This window comes from Bombina bombina, chromosome 9, assembly GCF_027579735.1.
Source record: "Bombina bombina isolate aBomBom1 chromosome 9, aBomBom1.pri, whole genome shotgun sequence".
NCBI classification, from domain to species: Eukaryota; Metazoa; Chordata; class Amphibia; order Anura; family Bombinatoridae; genus Bombina; species Bombina bombina.
Window position 1 is genome coordinate 155,759,016 of NC_069507.1, and position 26,646 is coordinate 155,785,661.

The window sequence follows — 26,646 nt, forward strand, 5'->3', positions numbered from 1 at the left end:
AAAAAAATATATATTTAATAGAAAATAATTAAATATTCCATGAAGTCATCAGATGCCAATCTGAAATGACAAATAATAAAAATGGAACAAAGTTAATACACACGTTGTAAAATATTCATAAAATACATTTAAAATCATATGGTGTCTATGCTCTAACTTTGATCAACATTTTTTACACATAATCATTACATTCATTTTAAATTAATGAAATACATACACCATTATATTGTTGATTAAAAATAATATTTAAATTTCAAAAATAAAATTTATACATAATAATGTATATCACATGTAAACAATATATGTATGCTGAACATAAATGTAATATTTCATGTCCATTCAAATACCTCTATATCAACTATAATATGTATTCCTTTTTCTGATTGTGATCCCTAAATATCTAATTAAGAACTAAATATGACTAATGTATGTAAGCTACTAATATTCTACAGTCTTCACTAGCATGCATTGGTACACCAACCTGGACAATGCATGGTCTTTGAATGTCAATTCAGGGGTAAACAGTTGATCTTCAATAGGTGTCTTATTCATCAGTTCATTAAATAGAGGACTGGGAAATACCATCTAAAAAGGAAAATCATCTAAGTGTCTGATTGTGATCCCTAAATATCTAATTAAGAACTAAATATGACTAATGTATGTAAGCTACTAATATTCTACAGTCTTCACTAGCATGCATTGGTACACCAACCTGGACAATGCATGGTCTTTGAATGTCAATTCAGGGGTAAACAGTTGATCTTCAATAGGTGTCTTATTCATCAGTTCATTAAATAGAGGACTGGGAAATACCATCTAAAAAGGAAAATCATCTAAGTGTCTGATTGTGATCCCTAAATATCTAATTAAGAACTAAATATGACTAATGTATGTAAGCTACTAATATTCTACAGTCTTCACTAGCATGCATTGGTACACCAACCTGGACAATGCATGGTCTTTGAATGTCAATTCAGGGGTAAACAGTTGATCTTCAATAGGTGTCTTATTCATCAGTTCATTAAATAGAGGACTGGGAAATACCATCTAAAAATGAAAATCATCTAAGTGTCTGATTGTGATCCCTAAATATCTAATTAAGAACTAAATATGACTAATGTATGTAAGCTACTAATATTCTACAGTCTTCACTAGCATGCATTGGTACACCAACCTGGACAATGCATGGTCTTTGAATGTCAATTCAGGGGTAAACAGTTGATCTTCAATAGGTGTCTTATTCATCAGTTCATTAAATAGAGGACTGGGAAATACCATCTAAAAAGGAAAATCATCTAAGTGTCTGATTGTGATCCCTAAATATCTAATTAAGAACTAAATATGACTAATGTATGTAAGCTACTAATATTCTACAGTCTTCACTAGCATGCATTGGTACACCAACCTGGACAATGCATGGTCTTTGAATGTCAATTCAGGGGTAAACAGTTGATCTTCAATAGGTGTCTTATTCATCAGTTCATTAAATAGAGGACTGGGAAATACCATCTACAAAATAGAAAATCATCTAAGTGTCTCCAATAGGATGTCTCCACAGCCTTATTCTATCAAATAGTTTGCACTTACCATGTGAACATGTCTTTGTATGGTTTTCAAGGTCAGCAGAATTTAAATATGCCAGACATGATCCCATTGGTATACTTCAATTTCAATCTTGGCTTTTTCCCCACTGTCAGTCTTGGAAATCTTCACTGTCAGGCTTCAAATTGTTCCCTTTCAGTCTTTATATTAAGTCATCTCCCTAATGTAAGAAATTATATATAAAGATTTCATACAAGTGTGTGAATCAGTTCTGTACCCCTCTCCCACCCCCCATTTCATAATAAATATCTATCACTAGCTTACTAAGCCTGTGTATGAACCTGTGTTATTTTCTATCAAGTGTGAAGATGAGTCATATTGAGCAGAACAAACCTCTGTGTGACATTGAACCATAGTCATTCTAGAGTATCCCTTTCTGATTATGTACATAAGTAATGTGTAAACAAAGTTATATTTTTAAAAATGTATGCCATATTATGTATTTGTGTACAAATCATGCCAGCAACAGTCCATACATTTCTACTTACCATCTGATGTCCTCTATAAAAACCAGGTGGCAAAGACTCGCTATAGGACCCAATGCCCAGAGCATCACCTATATTATGAGAAATAAATATTATTCTAACATTTGATCAATACTAACATGTTTGCACAATTCTCTACTTGTCATTTCCCTAGAGTTCACATCTATTGAAAATACTCCAGTGTAACTTCTATTATTTACCGTCTAAAGTGGCGGTTGATGACGTCTGCTCTGACATCAAGTCCCTCGTCCTGGAATTCCCCCTCTAGAACAGGATCATCCTCCTCATCTCTGAGGAGGTCTCTGTCCACCGGGACGGCCTGCAGCATCCCAGCCCGCTGTGCAATATTATGCAGGACGCTACAGGCTACAACGATCTTAGCCACCTTCTTTGGGTTGTACTGGAGTGCTCCTCCAGAACGGTCCAGGCACCTGAATCTCATCTTCAGGAGCCCGAACATCCTTTCAACCACCGCCCTGGTTCTCTTATGAGCCCTATTGTAGCGCTCCTCAGACACATCAGTTGGGCTACGCAAGGGGGTAATGAGCCAAGGCCGGCTCATGTACCCAGAATCACCTATAAATTTAGAACAGAACATAATTCAAACAGAATACTTAAACTAGTATATTGTTGTATAAATATATTTTTTAAAAACCATAATCCATATTAAAAGTTGTCAGAAACATAAAAAAATTAATAAAAATTATATATAAATCTGTATCTAGCCATTTCATCTAAGACATGCTACATATGCGTATTTCTCCTAAACCAAACCTTGTGTAAAATGCTAACTACATGTTTACATTGCATTCTCTATATGAACACTTAAGGTAAGACATGCTACATATCTGCATTTCAATAAAACTAGACATTAGCAGAAATAGACAATGACAGGGTTAAATTGCATGAGATAATATCTTGCTATTTCATCTAAGACATGCTACATATGCGTATTTCTCCTAAACCAAACCTTGTGTAAAATGCTAACTACATGTTTACATTGCATTCTCTATATGAACACTTAAGGTAAGACATGCTACATATCTGCATTTCAATAAAACTAGACATTAGCAGAAATAGACAATGACAGGGTTAAATTGCATGAGATAATATCTTGCTATTTCATCTAAGACATGCTACATATGCGTATTTCTCCTAAACCAAACCTTGTGTAAAATGCTAACTACATGTTTACATTGCATTCTCTATATGAACACTTAAGGTAAGACATGCTACATATCTGCATTTCAATAAAACTAGACATTAGCAGAAATAGACAATGACAGGGTTAAATTGCATGAGATAATATCTTGCTATTTCATCTAAGACATGCTACATATGCGTATTTCTCCTAAACCAAACCTTGTGTAAAATGCTAACTACATGTTTACATTGCATTCTCTATATGAACACTTAAGGTAAGACATGCTACATATCTGCATTTCAATAAAACTAGACATTAGCAGAAATAGACAATGACAGGGTTAAATTGCATGAGATAATATCTTGCTATTTCATCTAAGACATGCTACATATGCGTATTTCTCCTAAACCAAACCTTGTGTAAAATGCTAACTACATGTTTACATTGCATTCTCTATATGAACACTTAAGGTAAGACATGCTACATATCTGCATTTCAATAAAACTAGACATTAGCAGAAAAAGACAATGACAGGGTTAAATTGCATGAGATAATATCTTGCCATTTCATCTAAGACATGCTACATATGCGTATTTCTCCTAAACCAAACCTTGTGTAAAATGCTAACTACATGTTTACATTGCATTCTCTATCTGAACACTTAAGGTAAGACATGCTACATATCTGCATTTCAATAAAAATAGACATTAGCGTCGGTAAATAACAAATGGTTAAATTTAATCCTATAGCTGAACATGACGCTAACAGTTAAAAAATACAGGGGCAATTGTCAAAATAATTAACCATGTTGTGCACTAATACTCACCAACGAGATAACCAGGGGGCATTTGTCTTTCCTCAAACTGTCTCCACAGGGACGACAGAGAGAGGATGCGGGCATCATGACAAGCACCTCCAAAATTCGCATACACATGCATAATCCTCATCCGTGCGTCACAAACATACTGCACGTTGAGGCTATGAAAATGTTTGCGATTTCTGAAGGGCAAGTCATCAATTGGAGCACGCAGCGCAATGTGGGTACAATCAATGGCTCCCAAGACATTGGGCAATTGAGCAATATCAAAGAATTCCCGCTTCAGGCGCCTCCAATCACCATCATTCTGTGGGAATCCTATGTATTGCTTACTGATACGTACCATGGCGTTCAGAAAGTTATCAAACACCCCAGAGAATGTACCTTGAGACAGGCCATGCATGTACAGTTCTCCGGATTGAAAACTCCCGGAGGCCAGGACGTATAGACAGCTTAGCATCTTACTCATGGGGGGAACAGCAGTCCTTATTTGTATACGTGGCTCCAAATGAGGTTTAAGAAGATCGTAAAGGCCAATGAGCTGTTCGCGATCGAGCCGATACTTATCAAAAACCTCAAAGTCACTCATGTTTTCCAAGGTGGGTCTCACCCTGTAGACACGAGGACCTCGAACCAGACGACCCCTTCGTCTCGGTCTGAGCCGCCGAGGCTGCCTGATTCGACCAACAGCTAGTTCGCCAATAGCACCACCAGCAGCGTCTACCATGTCATCGTCATCCATCTTTCAAAACAGCGTAACAAGGTAAGCACTTGATCTGATGTGGATCACAAGTGATGCATTGGCCATGTTGTTTGGGGGATTTATAGTACAATTAGTCCAATGGTAGTGAGTTTGTAATGATTGCTGATTGTATTCACCTGTTTGTATGTGAGCGGCGCGAATGCTTTGACAGTGGGCGTTTATTTGTTGTTTGCTGAAATGTTAGTTTCAAACAATGATTCTCAATGTGAAAGTGTCAAATATCACACATACAGTGCATGTTTGTAATGTTTGATCATATGCGTAATCAATATTTCCTAAACGCGATGTTATAGTAACAAGCACACGTCCAGGCTAACATGAATGAAAGTGCATAGTTGTGTATAATGTGCATCGAATGTGATCGATCAATGTTGCTGCAATATTGTTTGTAAATGATAAAGTAACATCTGTAGTATTGTATATATAAGTGATTTCAGAGCTGTCAATATTGTATGCGTCCCTTTCAAATCGCAATAATAATTCAGAACTTCCCGTCTGTCATCTGTAGTATTGTATATATAAGTGATTGCCGAGCTGTCAATATTGTACGCGTCCCTTTCAAATCGCAATAATAATTCCGAAATTCCCGTCTGCCATCTGTAGTATTGTATATATAAGTGATTGCCGAGATGTCAATATTGTATGCGTCCCTTTCAAATCGCACTAATACTGAATAACTTCCCGTCTGCCATCTGTAGTATTGTGTATATATAAGTGATTGCTGAGATGTCAATATTGTATGCGTCCCTGTAAAATCGCAATAATACTGAAGAACTTCCGGCTGTCATCTGTAGTATTGTATATATATAAGTGATTTCCGAGCAGTCAATATTGTATGCGTCCCTTTCAAATCGCACTAATACTGAATAACTTCCGGCTGTCATCTGTAGTATTGTATATATAAGTGATTGCCGAGCTGTCAATATTGTACGCGTCCCTTTCAAATCGCAATAATAATTCCGAAATTCCCGTCTGCCATCTGTAGTATTGTATATATAAGTGATTTCCGAGCAGTCAATATTGTATGCGTCCCTTTCAAATCGCACTAATACTGAATAACTTCCGGCTGTCATCTGTAGTATTGTATATATAAGTGATTTCCGAGCAGTCAATATTGTATGCGTCCCTTTCAAATCGCACTAATACTGAATAACTTCCGGCTGTCATCTGTAGTATTGTATATATAAGTGATTGCCGAGATGTGAATATTGTACGCGTCCCTTTCAAATCGCACTAATACTGAATAACTTCCGGCTGTCATCTGTAGTATTATATATATAATTGATTTTCGATCTGACGATATTGTATGCGTCCCATAAAAATTGCACGAATACTGAATAACTTCCGGCTGTCATCTGTAGTATTATATATATAATTGATGTGCGATCTGACAATATTTCTGAATTGTCCCATTGAAATCTCCATAATAATGCTGTTCAAAAGTGTGTTTTACGTATATGTTGTATTGTAGTATTGAGTGTTAAAGTTCCTAAAGGGGCGGTACAGTGGTGAATCTGTGATGTGTATGGTTGAATCTTCTAATGACGTCATGATATTATTAACCTGCCTATGTAGTTGTGAAATCCTCATTGTGTTGTTGTATTGTGCTACATTGTTATTGTGTGCTGAATAAAATCTAAATGTGTGCTTTGTGGTTGCGTGATGGGTGATGCGTGTTATGTACATGTACGTATATATTGTGATTGTGTCCCACATATGCTGACTTCTATATAGCGGTCTGGCATTGTTGTTCCTTCCCATAAAGTGACATCTGTAATCTGGTGTAATGATGTTCTTGTTGTACGTAATTCCTAATGGTTTCTGGTGATGGAATCATGATGTTAAAAGTACAGTAAAATCCATATGTTGTGTTTTGTGATTCCTAGAGAGAATGTAATGTGTTTTTCCCCCATCATTTGAATGCACATGTATGAGTGAATGTTAAAAGTAATGTATGTGCATCCATGAGTGATCATGTGTTAAGCCTATGTAGATATGCAGTTGCTGCAAGCATATGAGTTGAATAACAGAAATGCAATAATAAAGGTAAATGAGAGATGTTTCCCATTGTGTAGTGTTTGTGAATCCAGAAATGTGTATTGATTTTTATTTTAATTGTAAATGTAATTTTATTGAAATAATAATGTGTTACTAGTGATGGGGATTTGTAGTTGATGTAATCTAAAAGTGTTAAAAATATTTATGGTGTGGTGAATATTTAATATTAAAAAACATAAGTCCACCATAGGGAAATAGTCATTTCTTTATCTATTTATCATAGCTGGGTCTAACGCATGAAATCATGTATTTTCTAGCGCTGGTATTTGGAGTTTTTCAGTCTACGCTATTTGCGTGCGTTAGGGAAATGAGGGTTTCGCGTGCACGAGCACGTCTTCCCAATAGAAGTCAATGGAGGCTCCAAAGATTTCTATATTTTTTTTTCTAAGACTGGTTTTCCTCGTAAAGTGAGTGACGTCATGAGCTTGTGTGAAAAAGTCGCTAAATCGTGTTCTTTTTGTAATAAATAAATATTTTGTGTATGTAATGTGGTGTATATTGTTTGTATGCATCGATGAGTGTATGTTTGTGATAATGTTATTCGTTAGATGTAGGTATATGAGGGTCTTTTCCCGTATGTCCATGTAAGTCAATGGGAAAATGGATTTGTGTGGATTTTTTTCAAACACCCGAGATCTCGCAACTTTAATCCTTTGTATTTTAAAGAAAAAATAAAAAATACGAAAAATAAAGATAGTGTTGTGTTTGTATGAGTGTAAGTGTACTTTGTGTAATATTTGTTTTGTGATTCGTGGATGTTTTTTTGTGCGGTATATGTTTACTACTGGGTCTGAGGTGGCGGTAGAAAGTTGAGCGTTAGGTGTATTTTGAGTCGCGGTAAATAAACTCTAAATACCGGAGTGCGTAAAAAACCCGCGTTAGGAGCCTCTAACGCTGGTTTTGACGGCTACCGCCGAACTCTAAATCTAGGCCCCAGTATGGCCACATATCTCCCTTCATTGTCCCTTTCCACTTGCTGCATATGAAATGGTAATGACTTGTGTATTAAGATACTGACCCCTGAGATTTTTTTATCTGGATGGCTGCTATGATAATGGGTGGGATATAGGGTTGTGAAGAATTTAGGTTCCTGTTCTTTCAAGTAGTGGGTTTCTTGTAGAAATAATATATCAATTTGCCTATGTGTAATGTCAGCAAAAGCCACCCGCCTCTTGTGGGGATTGTTAAACCCTCTAACATTCTGTGACATGAATCTAACCTGTTTTCTGCTTGTCATAGTTCAGCGAATACCCAGGGCTGACCTATGGGGAGATGTAGTAGGGAACTTTGTAACTCTGATCCTATCATGTTGATAAAGAGGTGTTCTCGTTAATGTTATGGTGTGGATAAACCTCATGTAAAGCAGTTTAGCGTGTCTCTGTATCCTGTGGGAAGAAACAACAAACAAACAACAAAACAACAATATAAACCTAAACAAAAACAAGTAAAATGACATAAAATGTCACTCAATAGGGAAAGAATAGCCTATCCCATTTTATATTAATGAACATTTAGAGAACTAGATAGTCTTATGTGGTGTAGCAGTCAATAAGTTCTTTCTCTTTAGATCTTTAACAAGTAAACCATTTTTGGAACTTAAACATTTCTGACTATAAGGAAAAAGAGAGGGCCAAATGTTTATCTTGGTCTACCTCTGCAAAAAGTGTGAATCTACCTCACCCAGTTGTAGAGTTGGATCTTCAGGTGTTATCTGAATTTAGAACCTCCTGCATCTTCCCAGTCTTCCTGGGTCTTTGTTTTTGCCAAGGCGGTTTCAATGGTCTTGTGGGGTTCGTTGGTCCGGTGTATTCAGGGTTACCCCCGGTTGCCACAGAGGGTGGGGGGTCCAGCCCCATAGTTGCACATACTTCTGGGATTTCCTCTGGTGTTTTGCAGATGTGTTTTACTCCTTTATAGGAAACGTTGAGAAAGCAGGGGAACCCCCACCTATACGGAATAGCTTTGGCTCTGAGCATAGATGTTAGCGGTTGGAATTCCCTGCGTCTCTGTAAAGTGCGGGGGGCTAGGTCCGCAAATATCTGCAGATGGAAATTTTGGAAGGTTATGTCCTTAATCTGTCTAGCCGCTTTAAGTATTTCTTCTTTCGTTTGATAGCTTTTAAGTCTAAGGACCACATCGCGTGGTGGTGCTTGATCTGCCGGTTTAGGCCTGAGCGCTCTGTGAGCTCTATCTATTTCCATGTCCACCTCGGTTGTGGAGCCTAGTAGCAACACAAAAAGGCCTTTCAGGAACTCAGGGATGGTGTTTGGTAAGACAGATTCTGGAATCCCTCTAACACGTAGATTCTGGCGGCGTTCCCTGTTCTCCAGGTCCTCCAGTTTGTCCTGTAGCTGCATAATTAATAAGTCGTGTGTCTGTGTGGTATTTTGCAATGTGGATATCTCAGATTGGTTAAATTCTACATCTTCCTCTAGCGTTTCAACCCGATTTCCCACTTCTGTGATATCTTTTCTCAAGCTGGCCATCTCCTCTTTGATACACTCTCTGACTTTTACCACAATATTGTCAAGGTCATTCTTAGAAGGTATGGTGGCCAGGAACGCTTTAGAAAGCTGAACTGGAGTGTCTGTGTCGCTATCTTCACTGCTTGATGCAGATCCTGTGGGTTGTTGTGATGGTTCTGCTGTCAAACTAGAATGTTGGGTGTCTGGCATTTTAAAAAAGGAGCTCACCGAGCTGTGTGCAGCAGCAGGTTTTTTAATGTCTTTGCCTACTTTTGATGCTCTCTTTGGTGACATCTCTATTCCTCTTTAATAGGTGCTTGTTGGTTTATTAAAATTTCAATAAATCTGTAGATGAGTAAAGGGTATTTTATTTAGGGTCTTTTCAGCATCTAGTGCTGGTGGGTACTATAGAATCTCCCCCACAGAGTGGGCTGTGATCAGGTTAAGAAGCGTCCGTTACATCTCTGTAGGTAACCTAGTTAGTGTGATCTACCAGTTGACACTTAATTGTGTCATCACTATGTGGCTGCAGGTGAATTGGGTTAGTGAAGATTTCTAGCTCTTAGCCCCTCGTGTTATAGTACCTCGTCATATGCTTTTTTCAAAGAGTCCCCAGAAGTTTCATTTGTGCTGATTTTTTGTTTTTTTTAAACCCCCATCGGCAACTGCCGTAATTACCTTTGGCCAGTTTTTTTGTCTGGTAAAGTCCTTAATCGGGTATTACCCCTTGCCACTGCTGCTTTAGCCTCATGCGCAGTTGAAAATTTACAGCCGTGTGGAGAAAGATGGCCGCTGTTGATTAGGCCCTATTGCTGAGCGCTATTGAAGTCAGCGCATTTATGTCTTCTGAGTCTTTAGTGTCGCCTAATTTTGTCCGGTATCTGGTCCCCACCGGTTTACGAGTGGCTACAAGGCTGCTACTGGTATTCTGCTTTGCGCCTCATGAAGATATGGGCATCGGCTCCCGGAGCTCACACTAGTGCGCGGCCATTACTCTCGACGGCCGGCTCCGCCCCCCTGAATCTATATCTTATGGTATTTCTCACATGTTGTACTATCTCCATAACCTCAATAAAAAATGTTTTAAAAAAAATAAAAATAAATAAAGATATGCATGACAATGATAACACAGTACCCTGTGCAATACGGTCTCTAGGCAACAAAAAGGCTACAATACATGTGACTATTGGATATGTATCTAAAATGAACAAATGTGTATCTAAAATAAACAAATATCAGTCTACAAATAAAACTAAACTGATTATCCACATTGACATGTAGTACTGAACAAGTCTATGATCACTCAATGATGCAGTGTATGTTAGATGTGTCATCAACCCAAAGACCCTATTGACCATATGAGAATTTGCAAATATGTCTATAAATGAGGTTCAAGCTAAACTATATGGAGACCTAAAGTCCGTGTCGTCTCAATGATTGAAAGCCACCATATCAACATTCTCATTAAGACCAAACGGAACCAAAGCTCGTAATTTCCAAACCCAATAAGTTTGTCGTTGTTGCAAATGACCCCCAGTATATAGGAATCCATTCTATAGGAGTGATACTAATTGACTCCTTCTTGCCCTCATGCTGACAAACTACATGTCTAGATAGACTATGTATATACCCCGTATATGCATAGACATTAATTGGTTATGTAAGATTAACTCCTGATAGGATGCTCGCACATGCATAGTATATTCATTGGAATGTCAGAATTTATTATGGTATAATTTTGTTAATTTAGGCACATTCGTTTTTGTATATTGATCACACCTACATATATAAAGTTATTGTTTTTTAAAATATTAAACCTTTGATTGTATATATATTTTTGTGATGACAAGGCATAAGCATGAATGAGCTATTTCGAACTGCTAAATGAGTTCAAATAATGACGCCACATAGTACGCCCACACATACGCCACGTGATAAGTTGTTCATCACACTTTCGATTGGATATTCTTATAATGACAGGGCATAGGCGTGAATGGGATATCCCTGATTTCCAACACTGCGATTGGTGGTCATGTAATGACATCATATGGATCATCCAAGCATGATTAAGGGAACACTGTAAAAGGGTTATACAAATGGAAATCGGCATTAGCGTATTGCTTTGTTTGGTGTAAATCAAGGACAAGGTTCACGCATGCACAATGTGATCAATTATGTACCATCCCTCTGATTGTAACTTTTCATGATGACACAGCGTAGGCGTGAATTGGCTACCTCTAGCTGTTAATACTTTGATTGGTAATCATATAATGACATCATTAATGCATGCGCAGTGTGATCAAGGGGACGCTGAAGAGGGGTATTTAAAGGGACAGTCAAGTCCAAAATAAACTTTCATGATTCAAATAGGGTATGTAATTTTAAACAACTCTGCAATTTATTTTTATCACTAATTTTGCTTTGTTCTTTTGGTATTCTTAGTTGAAAGCTAAATTTAGGAGGTTCATATGCTAATTTCTTAAGCCTTGAAGGCCGCATTTTGACAGTTTTTCACCACTAGAGGGTGTTAGTTCAAGTGTTTAATATAGATAACATTGAGCTCATGCACGTGAATTTACCGAGGAGTGAGCACTGATTGGCTAAAGTGCAAGTCTGTCAAAAGAACTGAAATAAGGGGGAAGTCTGCAGAGGTTTAGATACAAGGTAATTACAGAGGTAAAACGTGAATTATTATAACTGTGTTGTATATGCAAAACTGGGGAATAGGTAATTAAGGGATTATCTATCTTTTAAAACAACAAAAATTCTGATGTTGACTGTCTCTTTAAATGCAGATCAGCAATAGCGTATTACTCACCTGACGAAATGGTAAATCTGAGAAATTCATTGTGAGAGCTAAGTACAATTTTATGCTTTTAGCAAATTTTAATTAAAGTATTTTTATTACACTTTATTTGCCGATCTGAGTTTGTTTCAGAAGAAGGAGTACCATCAATCATCCTGAAGTATCTGGTTTGGGCTATATATCCTTCTCAGATACTAGCAGTTGTGAAAACTAGCTACACCAGGGATCTCTCGGGTGGTTTAAGCCAGCTGGGTGGCTTCTAACAGTTCAGCCTGCACAATCAGCACTATCTGGGTGCGTATGAATCTGTGAGTATGTTTCTTTGTCACTTAACCATTTTTGAAGTCTGAAGATATTACACTATTGGGGTGCCCATTTCCTGTTTATGTCCTTGAAAGGGATAGTAAACCCAATTTTTTTATTTCATGATTCAGCTGGAGCATGCACATTTAAGCAACTTTCTAATTTACCCCTCTTATCAATTTTTCTTCGTTCTCGTGGTATCTTTATTTGAAAAAGCAGGAATGAAGGCTTTAGAGCCGGCCTATTTTTGGTTCAGTACCCTAGATAGGGCTTGCTTGCTACATTTAGCCATCCAATCAGCAAGAGCAACTCAGGTTCTTAACCTAAAATGGGCCATCTTCAAAGCTTTTATTCCTACTTTTTCAAATAAAGATAGCAAGAGAATGAAGAAAAAATTGATAATAGGAGTAAATTAGAAAGTTGCTTAAAATTGCATGCTCTATCTAAATCATGAAATAAAAAATTTGGGTTTAGTATTGCTTTAAGCAATTAAATGCCCGTGCCATGGTATGCGACTAGAGATTTAACAATAACAGTGGCAGTAGTCAAATTATAGTTGCATTTGTCTATGCAAACTGGCTTCTTTCGTAATATATTATCAGTGTTCTGACACTCAGATTTCTTCAACCTTCAGTTACATTAACACATTTTAGATGTCAGAAGCTTTTCTAATGAATATCTGCTGGTAATGCATGCTGATTAATACAGCCAGGCACTCTATTATGAGAAACCATTTAAGATTATTTTTTACTTTACTGTTCCTTTAAAGGGATGGTAAAGTCAAAATTAAAAGTAAATGGATTGGATAGATCTTGACATTTTAAACAACTTTCCAATTAACTTTTATTATAAATTCTGCTTAGTTGTTTAGGGATTCTTTGTTAAAGAATAATCCTAGGTGAGCTCAGGAGCGTGCACGTGTCTTTAGCGTTCTTGCAACAATGTTTAAAGTAATGTTAGACATAGTTGCAAACACTGCTTTCACAGGAGGCTAAAAACATGTGCACACTCCTAAACTCCTATTAGATTACCTAGAGTTACTTTTCAACAAAGAATACCAAGAGAACAAAGCCAACTTGTTACCAGAAATAAATTGGAAAGTTGTTTAAAATTGCATGCTCTATCTAAACCATGAATGTTTGATTTTGACTTTATTGTCTATTTAATGGAATTTCATGGAAATTAGACACCATCATGCTTTTGAAGTCAATTGTATACAATAATTTTTGTCTTGGTTTTCTTTAAAAGAAATTAATAAGGAGTAAGAAATATTATGTTTAAAGGGACACTGAACCCAAATTTTTTCTTTTGTAATTCAGAAAGAGCATGCAATTTTAAGCAACTTTCTAATTTACTCCTATTATCAATTTTTCTTTGTTCTCTTGCTATCATTATTTGAAAAAGAAGGCATCTAAGCTTTTTTTGGTTTTAGTACTCTGGACAGCACTTTTTTATTGGTGGATGAATTTATCCACCAATCAGCAAGGACAACCCATGTTGTTCACCAAAAATGGGCCGGCATCTAAACTTACATTCTTGCATTCAAATAAAGATACCAAGAGAATGAAGAAAATTTGATAATAGGAGTAAATTAGAAAGTTGCTTAAAATTGAATGCTTTATCTGAATCATGAAAGAAAACATTTTGGTACAGTGTCCCTTTAAGTACAAGCTTACACAGTTGATAGGTTTGTTCAATAGTTCTAAATGAGGATATATTCGAGTTTTGTAATTTGTTTTTAAAGAATTATCCTAATAAGAATTCATTATTCCAGCTATTAAACAACATTCTGTTTGCTGGATACTGAGTGTTCTGAATTGATAGCCATATTTTTGCATAGGTATTCTCTGGGTCAAGTTAGGGCCATTGTGTGGTTCCTGTGGGTGTGAACAAATTATTGAATCATTAGCAAACAGCTTCACAATCATATATCAGAAATACAAGGATAGAACAGACAAAATAATTAAATGAAGAGTGATCTTAAGACTTTTTTTTAAACTAAATTATACATGAGAACTAAAACTTTAAATATAGAATAATCTGTGCCTAAGGGGAATATGCAGAGAAAACGGAGAGTATGACTTAAACTTGAAAAAGAAGATCTCTTAACAACAACAGTGTAATTATATTTCAAGAGAAGGAATGTTGTCAAATATTTAGAGTTGGGGTTTCTTTTCTCGTAGTCCGCATTGCCACTAAGACTTTATTTTTTGTTGTGAAAAGAAGACAGAAAAAAAAATGGATAAATTTCGTATGATTTTCCAGTTCCTCCAGTCGAACCAGGAATCTTTTACAAATGGAATATGTGGTATTATGGCACTTGCAAGTGCCCATCTTTATACAGCTTTTAAGTTCAATTGTCCGTGCCTTCCAAACTACAATATGTCATACGGCATGGGCGTACTATTTGTTCCACCTATAGTACTGTTCCTTTTAGGTTTTGTAATGAACAATAATGTGTCTATGTTAGCAGAAGAATGGAAGAGGCCAATAGGTATGAGGCAAAAAGACCCTGCAGTCTTACGCTATATGTTGTGTTCAATGACCCAAAGAGCATTTATTGCCCCAGCTGTGTGGGTATCAGTGACATTACTGCACGGTGAATGTTTTATTTGTGCTTTTTGCACCTCTGTACCTTTAGATAAACTTGGTAACTTGACAGATGTAAACTTATCTGAGAAGGAAATTAAAAGAATTTTAGCCAGGATACCTTGCAAGGATATCTATGATGGACATGATATTATTGAACAGGAAGTGGCGGCACGGTATATACGATGCATCTCTCAGGTAGGAAAGAATTTGAAAAATAATAGATATTCTACACAATATTGCATCTTTCTGTAGATCAAAATCACAAACTGATGAAAAACTCTTTCTGCCACATTTGCTTGTATACTAATAAAGGAAATGATGTCCGCATAATGTATTTTACAACAGGATATTGAATAGATGTTGTTATTTTAAGAATAATTGTGTACAAAATGTCAATACATTTGCTTTTTTTATATGATTATAGTTGTAATATTCATTTTATTGGGAAATGTGAAGCTACACTTTGCTTTCTTTTACATTTTTCTGTTTCATTGAAGTCCGTATAATCATTGTATGTTCTTATTTAAATATATAAAAATTGATTTGATATAAACCAACTCATGGATAAATATTCTCTTTGCATAATTTTGAAATAACGTAAGGTCATGCCTAAAAACAAAATATTTTTGTGTAATACTGCAAATTACAGGGATAGAATGGTTAAAAATTAAATTTGCATGGGTGCATTTTAATTTTAAATAGAAACATTTTGCAAAACTTATATTAGCAAAAAAAATATTCTAGTAAAAGTTACTATTTATCAGCAAAACATGTACATATGCAGTGAGTCTCCCGTGCACCAGCATTAAAGCAGAAGTGTCTTGCATGACACAAATTAAAGGGACAGTCTACTTGAAAATTGTTATGGTTTAGAAAGATAGATATCCCCTTCATTACCCATTCCCCAATTTTGCATAACCAACAGTGTTATATTAATATACATTTTACCGCTGTGAATACCTTGCACACTGCCCCTTATCTCAATGATTTTTACAAACCTGCATTTCAGCCAATTAGTGCTGACTCACGCATAACTCCATGGGATTGAGCACAATCTTATCTATATTTCACACATGAACTAGCACTGTCTAGCTGTGAAAAGCTAATAAAATGCACTGAGATAAGAGGCGGCCTGCAAGGGCTTAGAAATTAGCATTTGAGCCCACTTAGGTTTAGCCTTCATAAATGAATACCAAGAGAACAAAGCAAATTTGATGATAAAAGCAAAGTGGAAAGTTGTTTAAAACTGCATGCCCTATTTGAATCACGAAAGTTTAATTTTGACTTTACTGTCCCTTTAAGTCTTCACTGACATAATACACACGGCCGCCAGCTCTCTGAGCAGGCATGGTGTTTGTAGCTTGATGCTCTGGTCACACGTAGCATATGTGCGTATGCCACTGAAACAATAATACATTTTACTAGAAGCATTTTTGTTTATGGAAGTATATTGCAAAAATTCTTCTATTTAAAATTGAAATACCGCCACACACATTTAAAATTTGACCTTTTTGTCCCTTTAATATTGACATGCAATTTGATTTCCTGGGCATTTCAACTGACATATGAACTTTATAATGAAGCTAGAAACTTTTAATTAATTATGTTGATGGCTCCAAATTGCATAGAACTCTACTTATGTGCATAATGATTATGTTTAGCCAGAAATAAATCTGTTATATTGAATAGTGAAGTGATGCAATTTATAGTTTGATGGGAAGCTAGTGCATATAGGGCGCCATGTACTAAACGGCGGGCAGACAGCTTCTTAACTCGCGAAGCTGTTCGCCCGCCTCCGCTACACACGGGCAGCGGATCTGTTGATCCGCTTGCCCGTATGTATCATTACACACTCATCGGAGTGTGTAATGCCCGCCCCTTCCAATCACGCGACTGAAGGGGCTGTCAATCACCAAGAGCAAGCGTGCTCTCTGTGATTTTGCTTCGCCACCTAATTACCGCTGCTTCTTACATTGCGGGAAGCAGGCTCGCATATGTGAACCTGCCCCGCAAAGGCTCCGGAGCAGCTTTCGCTGCTTCGTACATGGAGCCCATAGGGCTAGATTTATTAAAGCTGAGGTGTACAGGGGCGCGTATACGCGCCCCTGTACGCCTCAGCTCATCTGTGGCGGGGCGAAAATACCCGCAGGTATTCGGCATTGCACACAAGCGCAATTTTGCGCTCGCGTGCAATCCCGCCCCCTGCCCGCGCACAGCCAATCACGCGCAGGCAGGAGCTGTCAATCTCCTCGGTCTGACTAGACCGAGGAGATTGAATTTCACCACATTAGAGGTGGCGAAGAGGCTAAGGAAGCAGCGGTCTGGTGACCGCTGCTTGATAAATGACGGCGAGCAAGTTCTTGTGAGAACTTGTAGCCGTAGGGCGTTAATAAATCTAGCCCATAGTGTACAGATATAACTCAATTTAGTATTAGGATTAAACTGTGGGTCAGAATAAAGTAAATCTAAAGAAAAAGGGGAGTAGTATAATTTATTAGGTGTCACTAAAATTTTCTATAACAAAAAAAAGGGTAGACAAATATTCTTACTTAATAATGTCAGAAAAAATGTGTCATACACACACACCCATACAGATACATGTCTATGTAATAACATAAATATGCACATATTCATTTCCACACACAAAACTCTAACACATATTAAAACCATAAAAGTGTGCATATATTTATTTATATGCATATATAACTATGCTCTGAATTAAATTTAAAGAGACAGTAAACACCTTGTAATTGTAAGACATGTTTGTTGTGTCGCTATAAAATAACATATTAACCAAGTCTTGATGTTTTTAAAACAAATGAACATCCTTGTTACTGCAGTTAGTTTTTAATAACCAAATTCTACCTACCATTTGCCTTATTTATAGAAGCCAATTTGGTCTTTAGAAAAAAGATAACAAATTTGCCTGTTTGCAGACGTGCGATAATTAATCAGCCATTACAAGTGGCTTGTTATTGTAACCGCAAGCTTGTGGTAGCAATTAGCGCTTATAAAATGAACCAGAGATAAGATCTCTGGTTAATTTTATAAATATCCACCAAATGCCCCCAAAATAAAGTTTAATGTTCCTTATTTAAAAAATTAATGGCGAGATTACGAGTTTGGCGTTAACAGGGGTACGTTGCTAACGAGGCTTTTTTTTCTAACGCTACCTCAAGCCAAAGCTGGTATTACAGGTTCTTTTAAACCTGGCGTTAGCCGCAAAAAGGTGAGCGTAGAGCAAAATTTTGCTCCACATCTTACCTCAATACCAGCGTTGCTTACAGTAGCGGTAAGCTGGCTAAACGTGCTCATGCACAATTTCCCCATAGGAAACAATGGGGCTGAGCTGGCTGGAAAAAAACCTAACACCTGCAAAAAAGCAGCGTCCAGCTCCTAACGCAGCCCCATTATTTCCTATGGGGAAATAAAAGTTATGTCTACACCTTACACCCTAACATGAACCCAGAGTCTAAACACCCCTAATCTTACACTTATTAACCCCTAATCTGCTGCCCCCGCTATCGCTGACAACTACATTATATTATTAACCCCTAATCTACCGCTCCGGACACCGCCGCCACCTACATTATAGCTATGAACCCCTAATCTGCTGCCTCCAACATCGCCGCCACTTACATTATACTTATAAACCCCTAATCTGCCGCCCCCAACGTCGCCGCCACCTACCTACAATTATTAACTCCTAATCTGCCGACCGGACATTGCCGCCACTTTAATAAATGTATTAACCCCTAAACCGCTGCACTCCCACCTCGCAAACACTAGTTACATTTTATTAGCCCCTAATCTGCCGTCCCTAACATCGCCGACACCTACTTACATTTATTAACCCCTAATCTGCCACCCCCAACGTCGCCGCTACTATATTAAAGTTATTAACCCCTAAACCTAAGTCTAAACCTAACCCTAACCCCCCCTAACTTAAATATAATTTAAATTAAACGAAATACATTTAACATAATTAAATAAATTAATCCTATTTAAAACTAAATACTTACCTATAAAATAAACCCTAAGATAGCTACAATATAACTAATAGTTACATTGTAGCTAGCTTAGGATTTATATTTATTTTACAGGCAACTTTGTATTTATTTTAACTAGGTAGAATAGTTATTAAATAGTTATTAACTATTTAATAACTAACTAGCTAAAATAAGTACAAAATTACCTGTAAAATAAATCCTAACCTAAGTTACAATTACACCTAACACTACACTATCATTAAATAAATTACCTAAACTACCTACAATTAATTACAATTAAATTCAATAAACTAAATTACGGAAAAAAAAACACTAAATTACAGAAAATAAAAAAAGAATTACAAGAATTTTAAACTAATTACACCTAATCTAATCCCCCTAATAAAATAAAAAAGCCCCCCAAAATAATAAAATTTCCCTACCCTATACTAAATTACAAATCGCCCTTAAAAGGGCCTTTTGAGGGGCATTGCCCCAAAGTAATCAGCTCTTTTACCTGTAAAAGAAAAATACAATACCCCCCAACATTAAAACACACCACCCACACACCCCTACTCTAAAACCCACCCAATCCCCCCTTAAAAAACTTAACACTAACCCCCTGAAGATATCCCTACCTTGAGCCGTCTTCACCCAGCCGGGCACAAATGGTCCTCCATACGGCAGAAGTCTTCATCCGATCGGGGCAGAAGAGGTCCTCCAGACGGCAGAAGGCTTCATCCAAGCGGCATGTGGGTGGTGGGTTTTAATGTTGGGGGGTATTGTATTTTTCTTTTTTAAATGCGGTCGAAGTCTTGACAGGAGAGGGTCTACCGCTCACTTCTTCCAAGACTCGTAATACCAGCGTTAAGCAAATCCCATTAAAAAGATAGGATACGCAATTGACGTAAGGGGATTTGCGGTAGCCTCGAGTCGCGGAAGAAAAGTGAGCGGTGAGCCTGTACCTGCCAGACTCATAATACCAGCGTTAGGTAAATAGCAGCGTTGGGACCTCTCAACCCTGCTTTTTAAGGCTAACGCCAAACTCATAATCTCGGTGTAAGATAGTAGCATCTTTATTTTTTAATAAAATAACTGCAAAAAGCAGTTATGAGGGGTTAAATATTGGCGGGTTTGGGGTGTTAGAGAAAAAAATGGCACTGAAAAGTGCCTTAACATAGCGGTCTATGGGAACTGTGTGTTCCCTGTAAATATATATGTACATGCTTATATACATATATATTTACAATTTGCTGCCATCGCTGCGCGAGTTACCCCCTTTGCTGTGCTAGTTCTCATGCCGTTCTCACTGAATAAGAATGAGGCTCCCATTGGAGCCTATGAAAGAGCGCTCTCATGAGCGCAATGCTTCCCAGCACTCGTGCATTGCGCTTAACTTGTAATACCAGCGCACATTAGCATGTCCTGGTATTACTCAGTGGAGCGCAAATATCACTTTCGCGAAAGCGATATTTAGCGCTCCACGTAATCTGCCCCCAAAGTAAGGTTAGCCTTTAGAAGTCAGCAGGAATATTCCAAGTTCATCTATAAGAAACTGCTACATTTTCAGGGCTAAATTACAAGAAAAGGGGCAAAATAAATAATGAAAATATACTGCATAGTTGTTTCATTATGAATAAATAAACATTTTATTTGCTGTTCATCTTACTTTACTGAGGCCACTGTGCAGTATGCAGGAGTGTCAAGATTTTGTATTTCATAAGATGTTCTCCTGCCTCTCTGGGCAGAGTGAAAGCACTACAATGTTCAGAGATAAATTACAGGAAAGGCAAGCAAAACAAATAAAGGAGTGTGCTGTAAAAGTTTTTTTTTTTTGCATAATTAAACGTTTTGGGTTTGATTTCAATCTTTCTGAAATTATCTGTTCATTTTGGAAAAATGTGGCTGTTGAATTCAGTAGATTTTGATTTTCGAAGTCAATCCGGTCCATAAATCATATGGGTGACTTTTCCTATATCCAATCCAATATTTTTCCATTGTGATTGCTGCAATGTTGAAAACCGCATAAGCTGATAAACACCATCATCAAGATTAGAATAGACCCTTTTATGGGGAATTTAATTTTGAAATGTAATGTCCTTTTAAATTATGCAAAGTAAACAAAGATGCCCACTAATACTATCTATCTATCTATCTATCTATCTATCTATTTATCTATCTATCATCTATCTATCCATCTATCTATTCACAAACAAAACCAGCAGTGCAGAATGGTTCTGGTTTGGGAGTTCTGTCCCCCTGCTGCTGCACTTTCTCCTCCCTTTCAAAATAAATACTCACCCCCCCCCCCCCCAGATTGCTACCGTCCTGGGACCACTAGACCATTCCCTCTGGTCACCCTGACTCCATCCCTAGGCCTCACAGCCACACCCCCAGAAAGCCCTACTCCAGGTTTCCAATACTCCACCCCCAGTTCTGGGATGAAGCTATGGGAAGTTGGAAGGTATGTTCAAACAAATAAGAGCCTGATCAATGATTTGCATCAGTGATAACCCCCGTCCTAACCAAATATAAATGTATGAGTTAGTTCTACTTTTGCCTTAGGCCACATAACCTACAGCACAATTGTTAAGGCTACAAAAACTAGTGCTAAGTGCCACTTGTAGCCCTTGGGCCACTAACTGGCCATCTCTGATTTATATAAATAGAGATAAATAGAAATGTTTGTAACTTAAATTTCCTCTATGCATATTCCATTGCTGCCTGTATTTCCCTGTATCAATTTTAACATTTACTGGTGGTGGTAGATGGGCGCTAACTACGCCAATCATAATTTAAGCACCCACAATAGTCAAAAGTGTAAACAGCCATACATTTGCAAGGCAGTGTTTCCAGTCATTGGGGGATATTTATCAAAGGTCTGGCGGACCTGATCCGACAGTGCGGATCAGGTCCGCCAGACCTCGCTGAATGCGGAGAGCAATAAGCTCTTCGTATTCAGCAGTGCACCAGCAGCTCTTGTGAGCTGCTGGTGCAACGCCGCCCCCTGCAGATTTGTGGCCGATCGGCTGCCAGCAGGGGGTGTGTGCAGAGTTTCGGCGATGTGTGTCTGCCTGCTCAGAGCAGGCGGACAGGGTTATGATGCAGCGGTTATGGAGCAGCGGTCCAGAAACACGGCCCTCAAGCTCTATCCGCAGCTTGATAAATGGGCCCCATTGTCTCCAGCAAGGAAAAATAGGAAGTAAAAATAAGAACATTTTTAATTTTAATAATAAAAGTATTCATAAATAGTAAATAGTTTTCTCATTAATTTTAGGACACTGTAGTTCTAGTGTTTACTCGGTTAAAAGGACTTAACATTAAATGTAACATTTCATCTCCAAGTACAAATTGCAATAGTAATTCATTTTTATTTTTCCTGACTTCATTGTAAAACACATCTAAATATTGTTTTAGAGCATGCAATTTTACAACAACTTTCCCATTTTCTTCTGTTATCAAATTTGCTTTGTTCTCTTGGTATCTTTTATTGTAGAGTAAAACTAGGTAGGCTCATAATAGCTCAGGAGTGTGCACGTGTCTTTAGTAGTCTATGGGGTATATTTATTAATGTGTGAATGGACATGATACAATGTAGCGTATCATGTCCGCCGCACTTCGATAAATGCCGACAGTATTTATCATTGCACAAGCAGCTTTTGTGAACTGCTTGTGCAATGCAGCCCTCTGCAGATTTGTGGCCAATCAGCCGCTAGCAGGGAGTGTCAATCAGCCCAATCGTATAGGATCGGGCGGATTGATGTCCACAGCCTCAGAGCAGGCAGACAAGTAATGAAGCAACGGTCTTTAGACCGCTGCTTTATAACTACTGTTTCCGGCGAGCCTGAAGGCTCGCGCGGAATCAGGGGCATCAAGCTTCATTTACAGCTTGATAATTCGGCCCCTATATATTGATTGGTTAAAACAGAACAAAGGTTTTAAAAAGTGTTATATCCCTAAATGGCAGTGTTAAATTATTTTAAAACATTCCTTTTGCACTGCAAAATTGTACAACTCACAATTGCTAAATGAAAAGTAACAGAACTAAAAGTGAGATAAAATAATATTCTTACAAAAAAATTAAAATGCAAAAAGCCTGAAAAGTTCTTTCCAGTTTGATAAAACATTTGAAAATCAATTGAACATTAATGTTGTGATGATTTGGATAGTTTATAACAAAAAAACAATCAGTTGTTAGAAAACCAGTATAGTGCTGCGTCTAAAAACTACCAATACACAAATGCATTAACATGAGCTTTCTTTACACATACACACACACACACACACATATACACACACACACACATATACACACACACACATACACATACACACGCACATACACACACACACAAAATTATAGCATAATTTTTCAACCCAAATATATATACTGTATATATATATATATATATATATATATATATATATATATATATTTATATATATATTACCCATAAAATCCATCACCCTCTCAAATTTCATATATATTGGAGCAGCCATTTTTCCTGTAGCCTTGTCTAACATTTTGCTTCTCTCTTGTCTTTCAACAAATATATTTTTGAAATTTTTAAACAAGTATATGCAGTGGCATCTCCAGATGTGACAAATGGGGGAACATTGGTTATTTTTGGCCAGGTGGCGACAAAGGAGGTTGGATTGGCATGCCATGATTGGGGTCAGGTGTATTGCGGGAGAGGTGGTGTGTCACTGGCAGGGCCAGGGGAAAAGGGGGATCTGGTAGAGCGATGGTAAAAACAATGAGGTATGATCATAGTTGGGGGTACATAGGGGTCAACCATTATGCTGGTAATGCCGCTGGGCAAATGTAAATCAAGTTAGTATGTAACATGAAGCAAAACTCTGTATTCATTGATTGAAACCTTATGTGTACATTAGGCTAAACAATAATTAAAAGTCGACATGCCAATAATACGTTTTTTTTTTTTTTTTACCATTCAGGCACTAGGCTGGACCTTCATTTTAATTATGACCTTCCTGGCGTTTCTTGTTCGAGCCATCCGACCTTGTTTTACCCAAGCAGCTTTCTTGAAAAGCAAATACTGGTCCCATTACATTGACATTGAGCGCAAGCTTTTTGATGAGACCTGCACAGAGCATGCAAAGAGCTTCGCCAAGGTGTGCATCCAGCAATTCTTTGAGACAATAAACAGAGATATGGGCTTGGGACCTGCGATTTTCACCGAGGCAAAGACGACAGAGCAAGAAGAAAAAGAGAAGCTGTTGGGTATCACAGACCAGGGGACAATGAATAAGTTACTAAAAAACTGGCACAAATGTAAACCACCTCTCAACTTGAGTAAGCGTGAGATCCATAATGGGAACGGATGCATTAAAGAAAATCATCAGTTTAATAACCTTAACGGTTCTAAGAAGGAAGTAATAGCTTATTATAGTAAAGTTTAATAATTGGAAAAGGATAGAATCTTCTAAATATTCAAAGCGGAAGCTAACAGGAAGCCAAGAGTACCAACATGAACAACAAATAATATTTACATTAACAAGCAAAATGCTACCATTTTGCAATTTACCCATGATGCACTTAAAGTCATATTATGGCCTGCCTTGAGATCCAGGGGTGGACTGATCAGCTGGGCAAATAGGACCTGGACCAAGGGCCCAGCCTATTGGGGGGGGGCACAAATGGCATCTCCATGGCTCCTGGTGTGCTGCTTAAGCTGGGGCTGACAGCTGTCCTATCAGTAACTAAGCAATTAAGTGTAGGTTTAATGGGGGGCCTTGTGCCATGATGTGGGGTTTTTTGCTCCGGGGGCCCTAGAGTAGGGGCTGTGCTGTTGGGGGTCTGTAGCTGTGAGGGCCATGGAGTGTGGGATATGGACCTGGAGGTTGGGGGTACTGTCTCTGGCCCTTGATGTTGGGGGTCCTGGCCCTGGAGTTTGGGGGGCCTGGTGGGGGCATGGCAGGAAGACTACCATGTTCATTTGCATAAATTTTGCCCAGGGCCCTGATTGGTCTCAGTATGCCCCTGCTGAGATCATCTCAGATATTGAAGATTATTTTTCATACCTTTAGTAATGCACCCCAAAGAAGTATGCCATGTTCTTCCATCCTAATTAAAAGTACATTAAATAAAACAAATATAATGGGACATCTTTTGCCTTCAACAGTATATATGTGTATATTAATTTGCGACACAAAACTGTAATATGAAAACTAATATACAAAAAACAGAATAAGATTGTGTAGAAGGATATATTGTGTTACTTTGTACAACACATATCCAAGCATATTAGATCCAAACTACCTGCTAGAAAACTAGAGTACTGCAACTGAAGTTTATACAGAAGTATCACGTAGAATATATCACACGTAAACTCAAAAGAACAATCATATACAGTAACTGTTGCCCCAGAATGATGTGAAGTGCAAGCCAGAAATGGTGACCAAACCAAAGAGAAATATCAGTAGGAAGAAGGGTAAATTCAGAGATGTGAGAATAAAAAAAAGCATAAATCATTTTAATTTATCCAGCAAAAAAAAAGGAAATGGTAACTACATTTTGTCCATAAAAATATAGTGTTTTTTTGTAGAGACTTTTATATTTTAATCCTAATGCCTTTCAACCAGACTCAATTTCAACTTGTTTTTATAACTTTACCAAAACATATGTACATATTCACAAATGTAATTTTGTTTTGCACTGTATAATGTATATGTAAGACTGCCACTGTACATTGTATATGTTATATGTGAGTTTTGAGAGACTACAATAATATTTATTTGAATGAAAATGCTTCTGTGTTCTGTGATAATTGCTTCAAACACTCTAGACTAATGCTGGGATTAAGCCCAAAATGAATCAAAGTAAAGTTCACACAACTCGCCTCAATAAAAACGCACAAATTAGATCTTTGAGAAAAGTAATTGCACCGAAAACAAGGCATGAATTAGTAGGCGAGTAACATCACTTGTACAGCCTTGCAAATGGCGCATATGTTGTTTGGAAATGCCTAAACGCCACACCGACTTCAACAGAAATCCTGATTAGTGTAACTAGACATTCACACCCTGCAAATATGTATCATAATGTGCCATCTTTTCCTCACCAAACAATAGTAATATTTTCTTTTCACCTCAGAATAGAATGGCGAGACTGATTTAACTTGGTTGCTTTTTATTGCCACATCTATTTGCCACAGTGAGAAGGAGAGTTCCAAGGATTTTTAGGATCCAAACTGTGTTAAATGCTCTAACAGAGATATAGTACAAGTATTTTTATTGCCCCTTTTATATCGCAACATGAGACCTGAAAATGTAATTCAGATCCATACACAGTCAAAATATTTAGAAGTTATAGTTGCCAGTTTTGTAGCGCAAATATATACCATGAAATCAACAAAATGACAACTAATGAGAACAAACTATAATTTTAAGTGCTTAATAATTTGTTCTCATTAGTTTTTACTTTCTTAATTTTATGGCCTTTATAAAATTGCGCTAATAGGTTCTTGCATGTGAAATGTGATGTACAAAATGGTGACAACTGTTAGTTGTACATAGGGATGTTATTCTGGAGACATTATGCCAACAAGACTGTCAATTCTATCGTACCTATACTATAATCATGTTTGTAAGGCATCCGT

The 26,646-nt window shown here is 37.4% G+C and overlaps 1 protein-coding gene and 1 long non-coding RNA gene across 2 annotated transcripts in view; one reads left to right on the forward strand and one right to left on the reverse strand.

Annotated features, from left to right (window-relative positions):
• Positions 1–26,646, reverse strand: part of LOC128640102 (uncharacterized) — a 75,574-nt gene that overhangs the window by 32,076 nt on the left and 16,852 nt on the right. The window lies entirely within an intron of this gene.
• Positions 14,397–25,794, forward strand: LOC128640101 (calcium homeostasis modulator protein 1-like). The gene is made up of 2 exons (XM_053692445.1): positions 14,397–15,230; positions 23,984–25,794. Exons 1-2 carry the CDS (start codon positions 14,682–14,684, stop codon positions 24,446–24,448), a joined length of 1,014 nt encoding a protein of 337 aa, XP_053548420.1. The 5' UTR covers positions 14,397–14,681; the 3' UTR covers positions 24,449–25,794.